At 41.0% G+C, this 17,493-nt stretch overlaps 1 protein-coding gene across 3 annotated transcripts in view; it reads left to right on the forward strand.

The window, feature by feature from the left end:
* CHN2 (chimerin 2) overlaps positions 1 to 16,777 on the forward strand; it is a 502,107-nt gene extending 485,330 nt beyond the window's left edge. For all 3 annotated transcript variants that reach the window (XM_082258131.1, XM_082258132.1, XM_082258133.1), the window contains 3 exons: positions 1,009 to 1,146; positions 12,719 to 12,824; positions 15,769 to 16,777. In XM_082258131.1, the coding sequence (XP_082114257.1) occupies positions 1,009 to 1,146; positions 12,719 to 12,824; positions 15,769 to 15,940 (416 nt within the window). In that variant the 3' untranslated portion in view covers positions 15,941 to 16,777. The remainder of the gene's footprint in view (positions 1 to 1,008; positions 1,147 to 12,718; positions 12,825 to 15,768) is intronic.
* The last annotated feature ends 716 nt before the right edge of the window (positions 16,778 to 17,493 follow it).

The raw sequence follows: 17,493 nt of genomic DNA on the forward strand, positions 1-17,493 counted from the left end.
TTTAGACCAGGCTGGTCTTAAATCTCCTATGAACACAAAAAGGATAACAAGGGAAACCCTGTTCTCCTTCTGTTTGTCCAGTTGACATTCCATTGACTTAAGGCACACATATTTTTAGAAAATGAATTCCCTGCACTGATTCTCACTTCTGTTCAAGGTGGTCAGGTATGCTGATATCTCCCTTTATAGCACTCTAAATTTTTCTGTGTTACTGCTATGTCAACATTACCGCCAAAGTATTTCCAAGTTTCTTTTCTATAGGCAGACCGCACTGCAAACCATAACAAATACTCTAAGCCAAACCCATCTGAAATAAGTAGGTTTCAGTAATAAAGTATTTGTAAAATCTCATATCAGTTTTAATTTATTAACTTAAAAGTCATTTTCAATGTATTTAAAGTCTGCAGCATTTATGAAAGTAATACCTTGTGCAGGCACTCCCTATATAAGGTGACAACGCTCTGTTCCTGTCTCTTAATTGTGCTGTTTTGTTGTCACCCTGTAACATAGATTTCTGATTTAGACTAAAAGCAGCTGGTATAACACACATTACACAGACATGGTCGGTCCTTTGTCGTCATGGTTGGGAAATAAAATGCAGCTACCCAATTCCAAAAAAAGTTGGGACGCTGTGTAAAATTTACCTAAAAACGGAATGCAAAAATTTGCAAATCTTATAAACCCATATTTTATTTACAATAGAAAATAGAAAACATATCAAATATTTAAACTGAGAAAATTCAAATGAAAAAAAAGCCTGTATATAGTTCAACTTTATTTAAAAAAAACAAAACATATTAAACAACTTTAACATACAGCAAACGTCAATTATTCATGTTGGATTTTGTTCTGACTTCTGAAACAAATGCCATAAAATGCAAAAAGGACAGTGCCAATGCCAGTTGATAATCAATGAAATGGGATGTGTTTGATGCTTAGCCAATTACACTTAAACTCTTTTGCTGGTTATAATAGTCAGCATTGTTTTATGATATTTTTGTTTTGCAGATGGTGACAAGGCGGACATTTCCACTACTACCTATCCAGATATTAACATCATTGCGGGTGCTCTAAAGCTCTATTTCAGGGACTTGCCGATTCCAGTAATCACTTACGATTCATATTCTAAATTTATTGAAGCAGCAAGTAAGTTTATCACCTTTTGGTTTCTTTTATAGTGATGACTATGCTCAAGTACTGAATTAGGTTGCACTTTGCAGAAAGCCCTGGCTAATAGTATTGTGAATGATCTATGCTATTTCATCTGCTCTGTGATCACTTCTGTTTTGTGTATGAGCTGGGGAATGAGTTTATCCAAACTTTTGATAACAGTGCAGATTTCCACCGATGGATTGAGTTTTATGGGAAAAAAACCTAAAGCTGGTTCAACATAAACCAAGCCCTTACTGTGGGCACTACAGTATACTGCATCCTACTTTCTGGGCAAGTCTTAAGCCCCGTACACACGCGTCGAAAATTGGCAGGGAATTTTCATCCAACGTCTGATCTGCCGATTTTCGGCTTGTTAGTTTGATGCTTCCGACAACCGTCTCCGACTTTTCGGCCAAAAAAAAATCTGGTGTGCAGACTATAAAATTTTTGTTTGCCGTCAAAACACGGCCGATTTTCGTGCAGTCAGTACAGATTTCGACAGGGAAAAATCTTATGAGCAAGTCTGGGCATGCTCAGAGAAGAAAGAACACAAAGAAATCAAACCAACACATGACATCACTTCTGAAGTAGATTTTTGTTGGGCGAGAAAATTTGTGTGCAGTCTAGGCACATTCCAACCAACAAAACACAACTCTGGACAAAAGACGGACGATCAGTCGGCCGATAATCGTTGCGTGTGTACGGGGCTTAACTTTTTGATAAGGCAACCCACCCCTGTACAGCCCATGCACCCTGTATATATATATTTTTTTCTTAGATCATCATCTGCCCTAGTGCCTGATCCTCAGCTTTAAGCAGTACGGGGGTCAACAGGGGATACTATGTAGCTTAGGCGTATCCTGAAGAGCTGGGGGGGGGGGGTAAGGGTGTTGAGGTGACTAATCACCCAGCGCGCAGCTACGTGGCTTGGTTGACGGGTATTCTCAACAAGAAATGCTGTTACCACAACAGTTGGTGGGCAGAATTTCCTTGTCAATAACTAAAAGGGTCCGTGGATTTTTTTTATATTACCAAAAAGCTTAGCCTCCTATTTATATTTACTGCAGCTACTTTCTTTATTCACTAAGATATACTATATATATATATATATATATATATATATATATATATATATATTATACAATTTTAGAAGAAAAATAAAAAAAAAATAATTGAAATATATCTAATGCCAACACATTATTGTATTGAATAATGTAGGGAATGAATAAAACCTCTAGCACAATTTTTTTTTTTTTTTTGCTGTGTCCCATTGGGATATTTACCTCCACCTCCTGGGGACACAATACAAAATTAGGAAAATTCTCCATAGTGAGATGAACTCCCCTCTTAGAATGGTTGTCACCGCAACAGTGTCCCTTTTCCTCAACCATCTGTCCTGGTGACAGTTGTAATTGTGGGTTTCTCATCAGAACACAGTAATAAAAACCTGACAGAGGTTGTAGCACTTCCCATCTTTATCTAAATATGCAAATTCTACTCATTATATCAGACGCCCCTCCCCCATCGCTTCTTAGTTTAAAAGAAAAAAAGAAATAAAAAAAAAAAAAAAAAAAGGTAATACTTTTTACTTCTTTTACCCCTGGCTTTTATGCTATAGGAGGTGATCTCAGCCTTCCTTTTTGGTAAAGAGAGTGGCCCCCATAGATTTAGTGGACCTTACATTTTTACTAGTTTTTTTAAGGTTTTCACCATTCCTTTTTTTTTTTTTTTAGGATAGATGAAATGATCTTGAGGTGACTACATAGATAATTATCATCCTGACCAGCCAAATCAAAGACCACGTTGTCAGATTACATTTGCAAAGCGTCAGTTCCCAACAAATTTCTAGAAAAAACATTATTGTACTTTCAGTATGCTTTCAAAGCTTTCTGTGACCTTGTTATATAATTACATGTTTCAAAGTTCAGTGAACAGATAAGAGTGCAATTATTTTTCTGCATGACAATTTTATTATATCTTAAGCTGTTTGCGGTTTAACTCCCTACTCTTTACTTTTACAATCATTTTTAAACTGAACGCCGTAAACTTTATCTACAGTTCAAAATTATTACTAACAAATGACTTCTGTTGCATGCATCCTGCAGGGGTTCAGTGCGTCATGCTATCAGTTTATATTGACCATCAAAACATTTCTATTTATTATAGAACGTATATGTGGCCTATTGATGTATACTGTATCTCAGCAGTTTTATTTTATTATTTAGAACCGGTTCACACTGGATGCGATGCAAATTCACAGCAAATTAGCTGCGGATTCCACACCGCATCAGAATCACAGGCAGTTCACACTGTGCTCTGCAAACCGCTGCGGTTCTCAATATAAAGTTAATGACACCCCCAAATCGGTTCGCAGAACGCAGTGCAAACTGTGAAATCAGAGAGAAATCGGATCGCATTGGTTTAAATAGCCATGCGATCCAATTCTGGTGTGGGCAAAAAAAAAGGTGCTGCACAAGTTTGGCCTGAATGTGAATTCATGTAACAAGACAAAAAAAGATTCCAAGCTCTCCTTACCAACCAGTCTTCAACCAACCGAATTGACCTGTCTAACAGTATGCATTAAAAACAGGGGTTTAGTTGCACACATTTGCAAATACATTTTGCTCCGACAAGGCACCCTATTGTCGGTGGTCCTAACTCTAAACTTTGTCTCCATCAATGGAAGCACATGCAAATAAATGGACAGGTGTAGGGCAGATATACCTGGAGGGAGCCTACCCCCAGTGGCGTACCTAGAGCATTTGGCACCCGGGGCGGATCCTATATCTGGCACCCCCCCCCCCCCCAACTTTAAAATGTAAAAACACCCACAAAAAATTGTAATGTGTTCAAGAATATTTTTTGCAAAAATTTCACAGCCCCCCCAAACACAGTGCCCCTTGCAGTCTGCCCTCCGTCTCTCTAATCACAGTTTCCCCTTTTGCACTCTCTGCCTCCCCTGCACAGTCCTACCTTCTGCATAAATAGATAGCTAATATTATTAGCAATGTGTTTAAGTTTGAGTAAGAGATTGCAGACATGCTAAAGGAGATATTCAGAGACTACAGACATGATACAGGAGATGGTCAGAGACTGCAGACACGATACAGGAGATGGTCAGAGACTAAGGGCATGATACAGGAGATGGTCAGAGACTGAAGACATGATACAGGAGATGGTCAGAGACTGAAGACATGATACAGGAGATGGTCAGAGACTAAGGGCATGATACAGGAGATGGTCAGAGACTGAAGACATGATACAGGAGATGGTCAGAGACTGCAGACATGATACAGGAGATGGTCAGAGACTGAAGACATGATACAGGAGATGGTCAGAGACTGAAGACATGATACAGGAGATGGTCAGAGACTGTAGACATGATACAGGAGATGGTCAGAGACTACAGACATGATACAAGAGATGGTCAGAGACTGAGGACGTGATACAGGAGATGGTCAGAGACTGAAGACATGATACAAGAGATGGTCAGAGACTGAGGACATGATACAGGAGATGGTCAGAGACTGCGGACATGATACAGTAGATGGTCAGAGACTGAGGACATGATACAGTAGATGGTCAGAGACTGCAGACATGATACAGCAGATGGTCAGAGACTGCAGACGTGATACAGGAGATGGTCAGAGACTGTAGACATGATACAGGAGATGGTCAGAGACTACAGACATGATACAAGAGATGGTCAGAGACTGAGGACGTGATACAGGAGATGGTCAGAGACTGAAGACATGATACAAGAGATGGTCAGAGACTGAGGACATGATACAGGAGATGGTCAGAGACTGCGGACATGATACAGTAGATGGTCAGAGACTGAGGACATGATACAGTAGATGGTCAGAGACTGCAGACATGATACAGCAGATGGTCAGAGACTGCAGACGTGATACAGGAGATGGTCAGAGACTGCAGACATTAGTACAGTAGATGGTCAGAGACTGCAGACATGATACAGTAGATGGTCAGAGACTGCAGACATGATACAGGAGATGGTCAGAGACTGCAGACATAATACAACAGATGGTCAGAGACTGCAGACATGATACAGGAGATGCTCAGAGACTGCAGACATGATACAGTAGATGGTCAGAGACTGAGGACATGATACAGGAGATGGTCAGAGACTGCAGACGTGATACAGTAGATGATCAGAGACTGAAGACATGATACAGGAGATGGTCAGAGACTGAGGACATGATACAGTAGATGGTCAGAGACTGAGGACATGATACAAGAGATGGTCAGAGACTGCGGACATGATACAGGAGATGGTCAGAGACTGAGGACATGATACAGTAGATGGTCAGAGACTGCAGACAGGATACAGAAGATGGTCAGAGACTGCAGACAGGATACAGTAGATGGTCAGAGACTGAGGACATGATACAGTAGATGGTCAGACACTGCCGACATGATACAGTAGATGGTCAGAGACTGAGGACATGATACAAGAGATGCTCAGAGACTGAGGACATGATAGAAGATAGAAGAGCACTAGGGGGGCCGGAGAGCACAGACAAAGCAGAGAGCACTGGAGGAGCTGAAGGGCATGGTGGGGGGGGGGGCTGGAGAGAATTAAGAGGGGGTTTGGAAAGCATTGTAGGGGGTTGGAAGGTGCAGGGGGTGGAGAGCACTGGGGGGGGGACAGGGAGCACTTGGGGGGCAAGCAGGGAAAATCAGGGGGGTGGAGAGCACTGGGGGGGACAGGGAGCACTTGGGGGGGTGGGCAGGGAAAATCAGGAGGGTGGAGAGCACTGGGGGGGACAGGGAGTACTTGGGGGGCAAGCAGGGAAAATCAGGGGGGTGGAGAGCACTGGGGGGGGGACAGGGAGCACTTGGGGGGGTGGGCAGGGAAAATCAGGAGGGTGGAGAGCACTGGGGGGGACAGGGAGTACTTGGGGCGCAAGCAGGGAAAATCAGCGGGGTGGAGAGCACTGGGGGGGACAGGGAGAACTTGGGGGGGCAGGGAAAATCAGGGGGGGGTGGGCAGGGAAAATCAGGGGGGTGGAGAGAACTGGGGGGGGACAGGGAGCACTTGGGGGCCGGGCAGGGAAAACCAGGGGGGTGGAGAGCACTGGGGGGGACAGGGAGCACTTGGGGGGCGGGCAAGGAAAACCAGGGGGGTGGAGAGCACTGGGAGGGGACAGGGAGCTCTTGGGGGGCGGGCAGGGAAAACCAGGGGGGTGGAGAGCACTGGGGGGGACAGGGAGCACTTGGGGGGCGGGAGAAAGCACTGTGGGGAGCTGAAGAGCATGGGGGGGCTAAAGAACAGGGGGGGTCTAGTGCACTGGGGGGGCTAAGAGCACCGAGGGGGGAAGATTAGGAGCACTGGAGGGGGGCCAGCAAAAGAAGTTGTATAGGAGGGGGATGGGGCAGCTGCATATAGATGAATTGATCTTTCCCTATTCTTCCTGCAGGAGGGAGAGGAGGAGAATCAGTTATTCAGCAGGCAGCTGCAGGAAGAATAGAGAAAGATGAATTCCTCTATATGCAGCAGCCCCATCCCCCTCCTATCCAGCACACACACCTGGGCAATGGGCACTCACCTTCTTCCCGCCGAGGCTCCGCCCCCTTCTTTCCGCCAAGGTTCCGCCTCCTTATTCCAGTCGCGGCTCCGCCCCCTTATTCCTGCCGAGGCTCCGCCCCCGTATTCCCGCCGCGGCTCTGCCCCCCCCCCCCAGCAGCACGGACTGAAGGAGCTGCCACTGCAGCTGCCTTCACACTGCGGGATCTGTCTGAACACACCCCCCAGAGCGTGGCACCCGGGGCGGGCCGCCCCCCCCATTGGTACGCCACTGCCTACCCCTTAAAGGCACAGGGGACACACTGAACACCCAGCCTATAGCACCACGGCAGCAAAGGTGTCAGTGCATTGCCTGGCCAATATAATCCATAGCACAAACAAATGGTTACTGCCCACACCTGTACCTGGTCTCTGCAGTAAGGAGCCTAGGAAGGGCAATGCATGTAACAAGACAAATAAAGACTCCAAGCTCTGCTTACCGACCAGTCTGCGACCAACCAAATTGAATTGTCCAACAGTATGCATTAAAAACAGTTGTTAATTGATGTTTTGATGATCAATATAAACCCCTGTTTTTAACGCATACTGTTGGATAGGTCAATTCGGTTGGTCGCAGACTGGTCGGTAAGGAGAGCTTGTAGTCTTTTTTTGTCTTGTTACATGCGTTGCCCTTCCAAGGCTACTTACTGCAGAGACCAGTTACAGGTGTGAGCAGTAACCATTTGTTTGTGCTACCGATTGGGAATTCAGTCATACATTTTGTATGGCTGAATTTGCATCGCACAGACATCGCATGTGATCTGCACAGTAAGAGTCCATTCACACTGCCGCGACTTGTGAGGCGACTTGTGTGCCCTCAAATCGCCCCAAGTTGCTTGACATACTAAAAGCAATGTTAATCAACGAGTGCCGTCTTAATTGGCACTACTGAAGTCGCTCCGACTTCAGAAAAGGGTCCTGTACTACTTTGAGGCGACTTGTATCCGACTTGTCCCATAGACTTCAATGGGAGTCACCTCCTTTTCTTATTTGAAGCGACTTGTGATCCGACTTTCCATTAAAATGGTCCTGAACCAGAAAAAAAGATAATTCTTCTTAGAATTTTTAGTAGCGCAGGGATGGGGCTCCGCTCCACCTGGGCGTTTTTGTTGCAGGCGTTTATCGGGCATTTTTTGGGCGTCTTTGGAGGCAGGCATGACATCGGAACCCTATCCCTGCAAATAATTTCATTAGCGCAGGGATGGGGTTCCGCTCCTTTCACACCTATATGTGTGTATGTGTATATATACATATATGTGTGTGTGTATATATACCCCTACACAGAAGTTCAGATTATCTTTTTTTTCTGGTTCTGGACATGCTACAGAGCTGAAACTTCACAGGTACACTTTTTAGACCCCCCCGGACACTAAATCCAAAGAAATCTCATTTTTTTTTTTTTTCAATAATTTTTTCAATAATTGGCAATTTTTAAGAACTTTTTAAGAACTTTTTTTGTGTGATTGAGCATGACCCAGGACCATCATATTCTGATTGGCCAAATACAAAGTCGTACAAAGTCGTCTATGTCGCTCTGAATTCGCGCAAAGTCGCGCTGAAGTCGCGCTGAAAGTCGTGCTAACAAGTCGCCCCTTATGAGGCGACTTTCTGGTCGCGGCAGTGTGAATGGGGTCTAATGCGTTGCAAATCACATGCAGTGTCTGGCATGGCACTAGTGTGAACCGGCCCTAAAAACAAATCAGCCAAATAATTAAATGTTTTTGTTTTACATTTATCTATTATTGTATTAGTATGAAATTTGATCAAACAAACTGCTTAGTTATATCGTATGGCTGGAGCTCAGCTGTAAAGTATCATTTTATCCAAAGCCATATTTCAGGTATACCTGGTTGGCCATGATTACTGTTAACATTGAAAATATAACATGGAGGGTGGGACATTCTGGTGACTGGCACTGCCTGGAAATATATAAACTACAGTATTTAGGACTACAGACACCCCCCCCCCCCACCCTCCTCTTTTCCGAAATGTAGAGTAGCATGGTTTTCTGGTCCTAAGAGATAGCTGAGAAATATGAAACATATAACAGCAGAGACACGGGAACTTAACAGCTGAACAGCACTCCTGAAACAAAACACTTTCAGTGTTAGAGCAAACTTGGCTAAATTAGAGAAGTCTGTGGTTAAGGTTTACCCTTTCAAGCTAAAAAGATCTCCCCCTAGAGTCCCCAAAAGCCATTAGATCAGTGTTTCTCAACTCCAGTCCTCAGAGCACACTAACAGGCAAGGTTTGCAAGAAAACTGAAATAAATCACAGGTGATATCATTTGCTGCTCAGTGATTGCAGTAGTCTAGTCTGCATCTCCCCAAGGTAATACTTAAAATCTGGCCTGTTAGTGTGCCCTGAGGACCGGAGTTGAGAAACACTGCATTCAATTATTTATAGTCTGAGCAAAATAAAACATATTTAGTACATATCTGCAATACATTCACATTTGCTCATATTTGATATCTTTAGAAACACTGCTAGTACGGAAAAATACACATAACTCCTGCCAGAAATTCAGTGTACTCCTATCTGCTTCCTTCTACTGTATTTACAGTGCCTTGAAAAAGTATTCATACCCCTTGAAATTTTCCACATTTTCTCATGTTACAGACAAAAACGTAAATGTATTTTATTGGGATTTTATGTGATAGACTAACATAAAGTGGGACATAATTGTGAAGTGGAAGGAAGCGGTTTCCGCAAAACATGTCGGGCAATCTTGGGCACCTCTGTAACTACATCTACCTGACTATACTCCACAATCAATAGTCAGCGAGGGCAACTGTGGATGATTTTCCGATTATGTAGTTTGACATTTATTGTATTATTGATTCATTCTTTTCTTCTTTTTTGTATGTTTGTGTTGTCTGTTTGCCTATAGACATCACTATTTTAATGAGCAATGTTAATAAACTTTTGACATTTTCAATACAATGATCCATTTATTTGTATTGGTCTAAGACGGTACCCGTAAAAGTCCCCTAACCCCTCCCCTTTTTTGTTTTCTATTCTTGTATTTTCTGGGACGTAGGTACCTTCATTTTGTTTTGATTTCTCTTTGAGCTGATCTTATCTATGTCAAGTGGAAGGAAGATGATAAATGGTTTTCAAAATGTTTTACAAATAAATATGTGAAAAATGTGGCGTGCATTTGTATTCAGCCCCCCTGAGTCAATACTTTGTAGAACCACCTTTCACTGCAATTACATCTACCAGCTTTGCTTATCAAGAGAGTGAAATTTTTGTCCATTCTTCTTTGCGAAATAGCTCAAGCTGTCAGATTGGATGGAGAGCGTCTGTGAACAGCAATTAACATGTCTTGTCACAAATTCTCAATTGAATTTAGGTCTGGACTTTGACTGGGCCATGCTAACACATGAATATGCTTTAATCTAAACCATTCCATTGTAGCTCTGGCTTTATGTTTAGGGTTGTTGTCCTGCTGGAAGGTGAACCAAGTCTTTTGCAAACTCTAACAGGTTTTCTTCTTAAATTTGCCGTGTATATGACTCCATCCATCTTCCCATCAACTCGGACCAGCTTCCCTGTCCCTGCTGAAGAAAAACATCTCAACAGCATGATGCTGCCACCACCATGTTTCACAGTTGGGATGGTGTGTTCAGGGTGATGTGCAGTGTTATTATTTTGCCACACATAGCATTTTGCTTTTATCCCAAAAAGTTAAATTTTGGTATCATCTGGCCAGAGCACCTTCTTCCACATGTTTGCTGTGTCCCCCACATGACTTCTTGCAAACTGAATGGGACTTCTTATGGCTTTCCTTCAACAATGGCTTTCTTCTTGGCACTCTTCCATAAAGGCCAGATTTGTGCTGTGCTGTGCATGTGCATGACTAATAGTTGTCTTGTGGACAGATTTTCCCACCTGAGCTGTGGATCTCTGCAGCTCCTCCAGAGTTACCATGGGCCTCTTGGCTGCTTCTCTGATGAATGCTCTCCTTGCCCGGCCTGTCAGTTTAGGTTGACGGTCATGTCTTGGTAGGTTTGCAGTTGTGGCATACATTTTCCATTTTTGGATGATGGATTGAACAGCGCTCCGTGAGGTGTTCAAAGCTTGGGATATTTTTTTTATAACTTAACCCAACTTTAAACTTCTCCACAACTTTATCCCTAACCTGTCTGGTGTGTTCCTTGGCCTTCATGATGCTGTTTGTTCACAAAGGTTCTCTAACACACCTCTGAGGGCAGAACAGCTGTATTTATACTGGGATTAAATTACACACAGGTGGACTCTATTTACTAATTAGGTGACTTCTGAAGGCAATTTGTTTGGTTGGTGGGGACTAAATACAAATGCATGCCACACTTTTCAGGTATTTTTTATTTATTTTTTTTAATTGAAAACCATTTATAATTTTCCTTACTTCACAATTATGTACCACTTTGTGTTGGTCTATCACATGAAATCCCAATAAAATACATTTACGTTTTTGGTTTTAAGATTACATGATTTGGAATATTTCAAGGGGTATGAATACTTTTTCAAGGCACTGTAAATCCCAATAAATGTTCTTAGCCGTGTTTGATGTCTCTTCTGAACTACAGAACACCCCCACCTTACATAAGAAGTTAGTAGCATACTGTATTACTGTCAGGATCAACAAGTATTTTCCTGTACCTGTAGCATTTTTAACTACTTATATACCGCTGGACATCATATGACATCCTGGGCTTTCCGTGCAGATATCTGAATGATACCTGCAGCTGCAGGCATCATTTAGATATCTTTTTTTTCTGCCGGTGATTCCCAGCACAGTAAAAACAATCATATGTTCAGCCACTTTATTGTTTTTACAGACTTCCCCCACCCTCCTGCCGCCCTCTGGTGCTTCTTCTATCGGCTCGCCCATATGATCGGCGAGCCAGAAAATGCATATACCAGTGGCGGCCGTTTACCCTAGAGCTGACCGAGGATCCTCTCTATGACCTTCGGAGGCCAGGCGCAACTTTATGACATCACTTCTGGCCCTGGCAGATGTAAACACTGCCATTTATTTTTGGCTGGGAAGCCGAGATAATTTTTTTTTTTTTGGATCTCAAGCTTTCCAGCCTAGAGGCATGATCTGGGGACTTATAGATCCTAGATCTCGCTGTAAAGAGGATCTGTCATGCCCTATTCCTATTATATGGGATGTTTACATTTCTTGTAAAAGGAATAGTGATAATTGTAAAAGGAAAGTGATAAAAAAAATTGAAAATTAAGGGGAAAGTGTTAAAAGAAAAAAAAATTAAAGCACCCCCGCATCCCCTCGTGCTTGCACGCAGAAGTGAACGCATATGTAGGTCGCGTCCGCATATATAAACAAAGTTCAAAACACACATGTGAGGTATCGCTGCGAATGTTAGAGTGAGAGCAATCATTCTGGTGCAAGACCTCCTCTGTAACTCTAAACTGGTAACCTGTAAAACTTTTGAAGTGTAGACTATTAAAATTGGGCTAACTTGTTTTGTTTTGTTTCTCATTTCATGAAATTGTTTTTTTCCCCAAAAAAATTGCATTATAGAAAAATTGCTTTCCAAATACCGTGCGACATAAAAAATAAATAAATTTCAATGACCGCCATTTTATTTCCTAGGGTCTATATATATATATATATATATATATATATATACTGTATAAATATAAAACATGGGGGAATGTGCATGTACTGTACTATACTGAATATATGTATTCATTATCTTTAGGTGTATTAAATTTTCTTTTTTTTTTTTTTTTTTTGCTCAAAGACATTTTAATCACAGAATACCGACTAGAAGCAGATATAGCAGTTATGAGTGGAAAGGCCTCTAATATATAATAGTATATATAGTAATATATAGTAGATATAAGATCTTTATAATTATATTGTATGGAAAATTCCTTCGGAATCCTAGGTCATTTGTATGGCCTGGACACCAAAGGGCTGAATTATGAGTTATGGGTTATTCTAACGTCATATTCTCTTCATAGAAATATCCAATCCAGATGAACGATTAGAAGCTGTACATGAAGCATTGATGCTACTCCCACCTGCACATTATGAGACGCTGAGATACCTAATGATCCATCTCAAAAAGTAAGTAAGACCAGTGTTGAAATAGGTTATTTAAAGCCAAAATTTAGTCAAAACTTTTTTTTTAAATCAACACAAAAGACAGTACTTAAAATCAATGCAAAATGTTCTTTGTGCTGCTGGCTGTAGAACGAGTTGACATTGCCAGTCTTCTGATTCCCCCCTTTCCCTGCACTGGTAATGTTCTGGTGCCATAAGTGTAATAAGAGCCAAGGAACCTGTGACGTGCACTCGTCAAGAGTACAGACTTTGCCCGCCCTTTTCATTTCCCTCCTCCGCCGCACTATAGTTTCCATTAATGAAAAGTACTCCATGAATGGAGGATAGGCAGATGAATAAAATGTCCACATCTACCATTTATAGAGTGCTTTCCAATAATGGAAGGTATAGTACAGCTTCTTTTAATGGAGGGGGAGCGGCTAGGATGAAATATCTGGGGTCTAAATAGACAGAGAGAAAAGGATTGAGGACACCGATTCTTCAGTTTCTCTGTAGCCTCAGCAGCACTGAAGATGAATGAACAGGAGACAGAGGCTCCTGTTCATTCATAAACTGAAGCATAGTAAACACAGTTTAGAAAAGAAAGGAGTCAGAAAATTACATATTTACCAGCCCCTTCCCCCAATCTCTATCCTGGGCACACAGGGAGGAATCAGATGTGGGCAGCAAAGGGAGAGGAATCGATGCAGTGGGAGGGGAGGACAATCGCAGAATGATACACTGTGTCTGTGTCTCTCCCTCCAGCAACTGAAAGCAAATGGCTGAGGGGGTGCGGCGGGGGGGTGGGTGCGGAGGACTGAAGATTTCAACTAATTTTATAATTGCATATTAATCAACAAGTGAAAGCTAATTTACAGCCCAATTGTGTAATCTTGTTTTACCACTTTAAGACCAGCCGTCGCAGATATACTGCAGCAGGCTGTCTCGTAGAGGTACGTCGGTTTGCAGGAGGAGGTCTCGGACGAGCACGCCGCCGGCGGCACAATCGCACGCCCACTCTAGCCCTGCAGCTAAGCAACGGGTCCGGTGGCTGCGATGGCTGCCGGGAACCCAGCGATCGCTGCAGGGACTGACAGAAGGCGGTATGCTGTTGTAAACACGGCACACCGCTCATCTGTCACTAACTGAAAAAGGGATCCTGTGTTCCTATTATCTCAGAACACAGGAGCCCTGTTTCCATCCACCAAGTCTGGCCCCCACACAGTTAGCATCACTCCCTAGGTACACATTTAACCCTTTGATCGCCCCTGTTAACCCCTTCCCTGCCAGTGTCATTATTACAGTAACAGTGCATATTTTTAGCACTGATTACTGTAGTAATGTCACTGGCCCCCCAAAAAGTGTAAAAAATATCAGTTAGGGGTCCGCCACAATGTCGCAGTCTCGCTAAAAATTGCAGATCGCGGCCATTAAAATAAAATAACATAAATCTTTCGCCTACTTTGTAGACACGATAACTTGTGCACAAACAAATCAAAATACACTTATTGGGATTTTTTTTGCGAAAAATATGTGGCAAAATACAATTTGGTCAAAAATGATGAAAAAATTTAAATTTTAACATTTTGTTATTGGGGAATGTTATATAGCAGAATAGTGAAAAATACTGCTTTTTTTTCAAAATTGTCATTTTTTTTTTTGTTTAGAGCGCATTATCAAAAAACTGCAGAGGTGATCAAATACCACCAAAAGAAAGCCCTGTTTGTGGGGGTTATTTGGGTACAGTGTCGCACGACTGCGCAGTTTTCAGTTAAAATAACGCAGTGACAAATCGCAAAAAATGGCCTGGTCATTAAGGGGGAAAATCCTTCCGGTCCAGAAGTAGTTAAATATAACAATAGCTATGTAGTCCAAGAGTCTACTGACTCTAGTTTTTTTTTTTTTAGGTAGACCCTCTGAGCACATTAGTGTTGGTAAATTTAAAGCAGTTATTGTAACATGTAGTAGCTTATCAGAACATAGTTTTGTTTTTTAAAGAAAACTATAGTATAATTAAGGAGGAACTCCAGTTTTTTTTTAATACAAAAGCGTGAGTTTCCGATTTTTCCCCATTTCCTGTCTGGTGAAAGCACAATAACAGTCTCGGATATGGCTCTCATGGTGCGGGAGCAAACCGTTGATGAGAGGGACACATGTTTACAGATATCGATATGATATCACATTTGTCCCATTTGGGGATTGCAACCTGCACATAGGCGGCCAAACCTAAATGAATGGTTTTTAAGAGGATATTACCTTTCGCATTTTTGGATACACTGATATTGGAAAATGGCCGTTTAGGATTGTTCTAATTCAACACTGGTGAACACCACCCATTCATTGCGGGCGTGGATGGGAAGTGAGAGTATTCCTATCTCTCCAGCCCTCTCTTTTTGGCTATTGATGCATATAATCCTGGATCCTGAGGAAGCCCCCGAATAGGGTGAAATGCGTCAGCCATTTAGGCATCCTTAGGCATTTATATGCTATCTTTCAGATCTCATCAATATCGGGTTCATTATGTGTATACTGGATCAGAATACTGTTGTACTGATCATATGAAATGTGTTTTTTAACTTAATCAATAAATTGTTAAGAAAAATGTATATTTGGATATTCTATGCAGTGTTGTTTACATATATTATAATCATCACTAGGCACCTTAAAATCCCCACATTGTCCCTGCCACTCTCTTCCACTGAAGAACAGGTGGGAGCTCAGTATTTTACTTATTTGGGGATAGTGCCATGACATTTTTTGGCTTAGCACCCTCCCTCCTTTTCCTCTCACACGTTATAACAGTATTTGAGCAGACATTTCTCCTTCAATATCAGTACAAACCTGACAGCGATTCTAATCCTGCCCCACTCTATCCAAAACGAACCCAAAAAAAAAATACTGTACATAAATGTTGGCAACAGGAATTGGCTGTTATTAATATTTATTGCTATGTTTTATATTATTCCAGGGTTACACAGAATGAGAAGGACAATCTTATGGGGGCAGAAAATCTTGGCATTGTCTTCGGACCAACATTAATGAGACCTCCAGAGGAAAATGCCCTCACTTCCTTAAACGACATGCGACATCAAAAACAAATTGTGCAAATCTTAATACAAAATGAAGATGTTTTATTCTGAATGAAGGGTGTTTTTTTGCATTCAGAGCTTTAGACAAGATGTTTAAAGCAGCAAGAAGATGTAAAATAACATAAATTCGCTAGTTGGACTTTAGTATCTGTTGAACTGCGGATACAATACATGCCAAAATATTTGAAACCTATGTCTCATAGACATATGGAATTTATCTCCTTTAGAAAAGGAGAAAGACACAAAAAAGATAATCCAGCCAGGTTGTTTCTTTGCCTTGTTTTGTCTTTAAAGGAATATTTTTGAAAAGCAAAGTCATCTTATCAAAAAATATTTTTCAACCAAGCAAGGCTGATTTCTGTGGTCTTATCCACGCATTCCTATTTTTAAAATGTTGTCAGCATGCCATAATCTATACAGTATCCTTGTAAATATTAAGGGATGTTAGTATAGTGTTTAGTGCTTTCTTTGAGCTGTCGCAAACACAAAACACACCATTATTATATTTGAAAAGTATTAATCCTAAAGTATTCTTTTTAATGTTTTTTTTTTTTTCCAAAATAGATACTTGTTGCATCTGTTTTCATACATATTTTCCAGAGATGCCATCTTGAGTACAAATACAAAACAGGGAGGAAAAAAAGCAGGAAAAGCCATAATAAATAATATTTGAAATTATAATGTAAGCTAGTTATGAATATAAGCTTGTTTTGCTATTTAATGACTAAAGAAGAGTCCCTGTTCATCTCTTTCAAATTATTCTAAATTGATTGGATAAATAAAGGATGTATATGCTTTTGCTATATAGCACTTTGCGAGTAAATGAGCTCATGTTTTAAATTAGCTGTGAAATGCTGTCTCTGCCATGATGAAGTTGAATAGATGCAGAAAAACCGAAAACCGAAAAATCAAGAATTTGGTACTTTTTTCTTTGATCAAATTACTATGTAAGTTCCAAAAAACACTGAGTGCACTTTTAGTCTCAGGCATCTAACCCTGACGATCATAGAAGAGGAAAAAGATACTTTTTTTTTTTTTTTTTACGAAAAAAAAAACTAACGACTAATGTTAAAAATAAATAAATACATTTTATGATGTAAAATATGAAACCTATAGTATCTTTTTTTCTTTGCTATTTATAGGGATATTTTCGATATATTATGGAATATTAAATACCCTTTGAATTCTATGCCTTGACCCACAAACTTTGTTTAACCCTGATGCCCTAATATATTTTGATTCTGAATTGTGGCTTTTTCAGAACATTTGGAAAAAGTTTTCCAATATTTTTTCATTTATGACATTGAGCTAATTTTTATAGATATATATAGGTCATAACGATATAAATTTAGAAAAGCATACAGTGTGGTATAATTCTGTTATTGTTACACCACTGCATTTGGCCAGTTGGTATCTTTTTTTTTTTTTCCATCGCTCTGTGTGCAAGCATGTAATATTCCACCTGTCAACCAAAATTATCAGATGTGATCGCCTTTTCTGCATTTATTTAAAAATGCAAATGATTTGTTAATATTTTATCGAATTTTGAAATGCTTAACTCAGACCAAAATACTGCCATTACAGCCTGGCTCCAGCCAAAACAT

Source organism: Pelophylax lessonae, assembly GCF_965119305.1.
Source record: "Pelophylax lessonae genome assembly, chromosome: 5".
NCBI classification, from domain to species: Eukaryota; Metazoa; Chordata; class Amphibia; order Anura; family Ranidae; genus Pelophylax; species Pelophylax lessonae.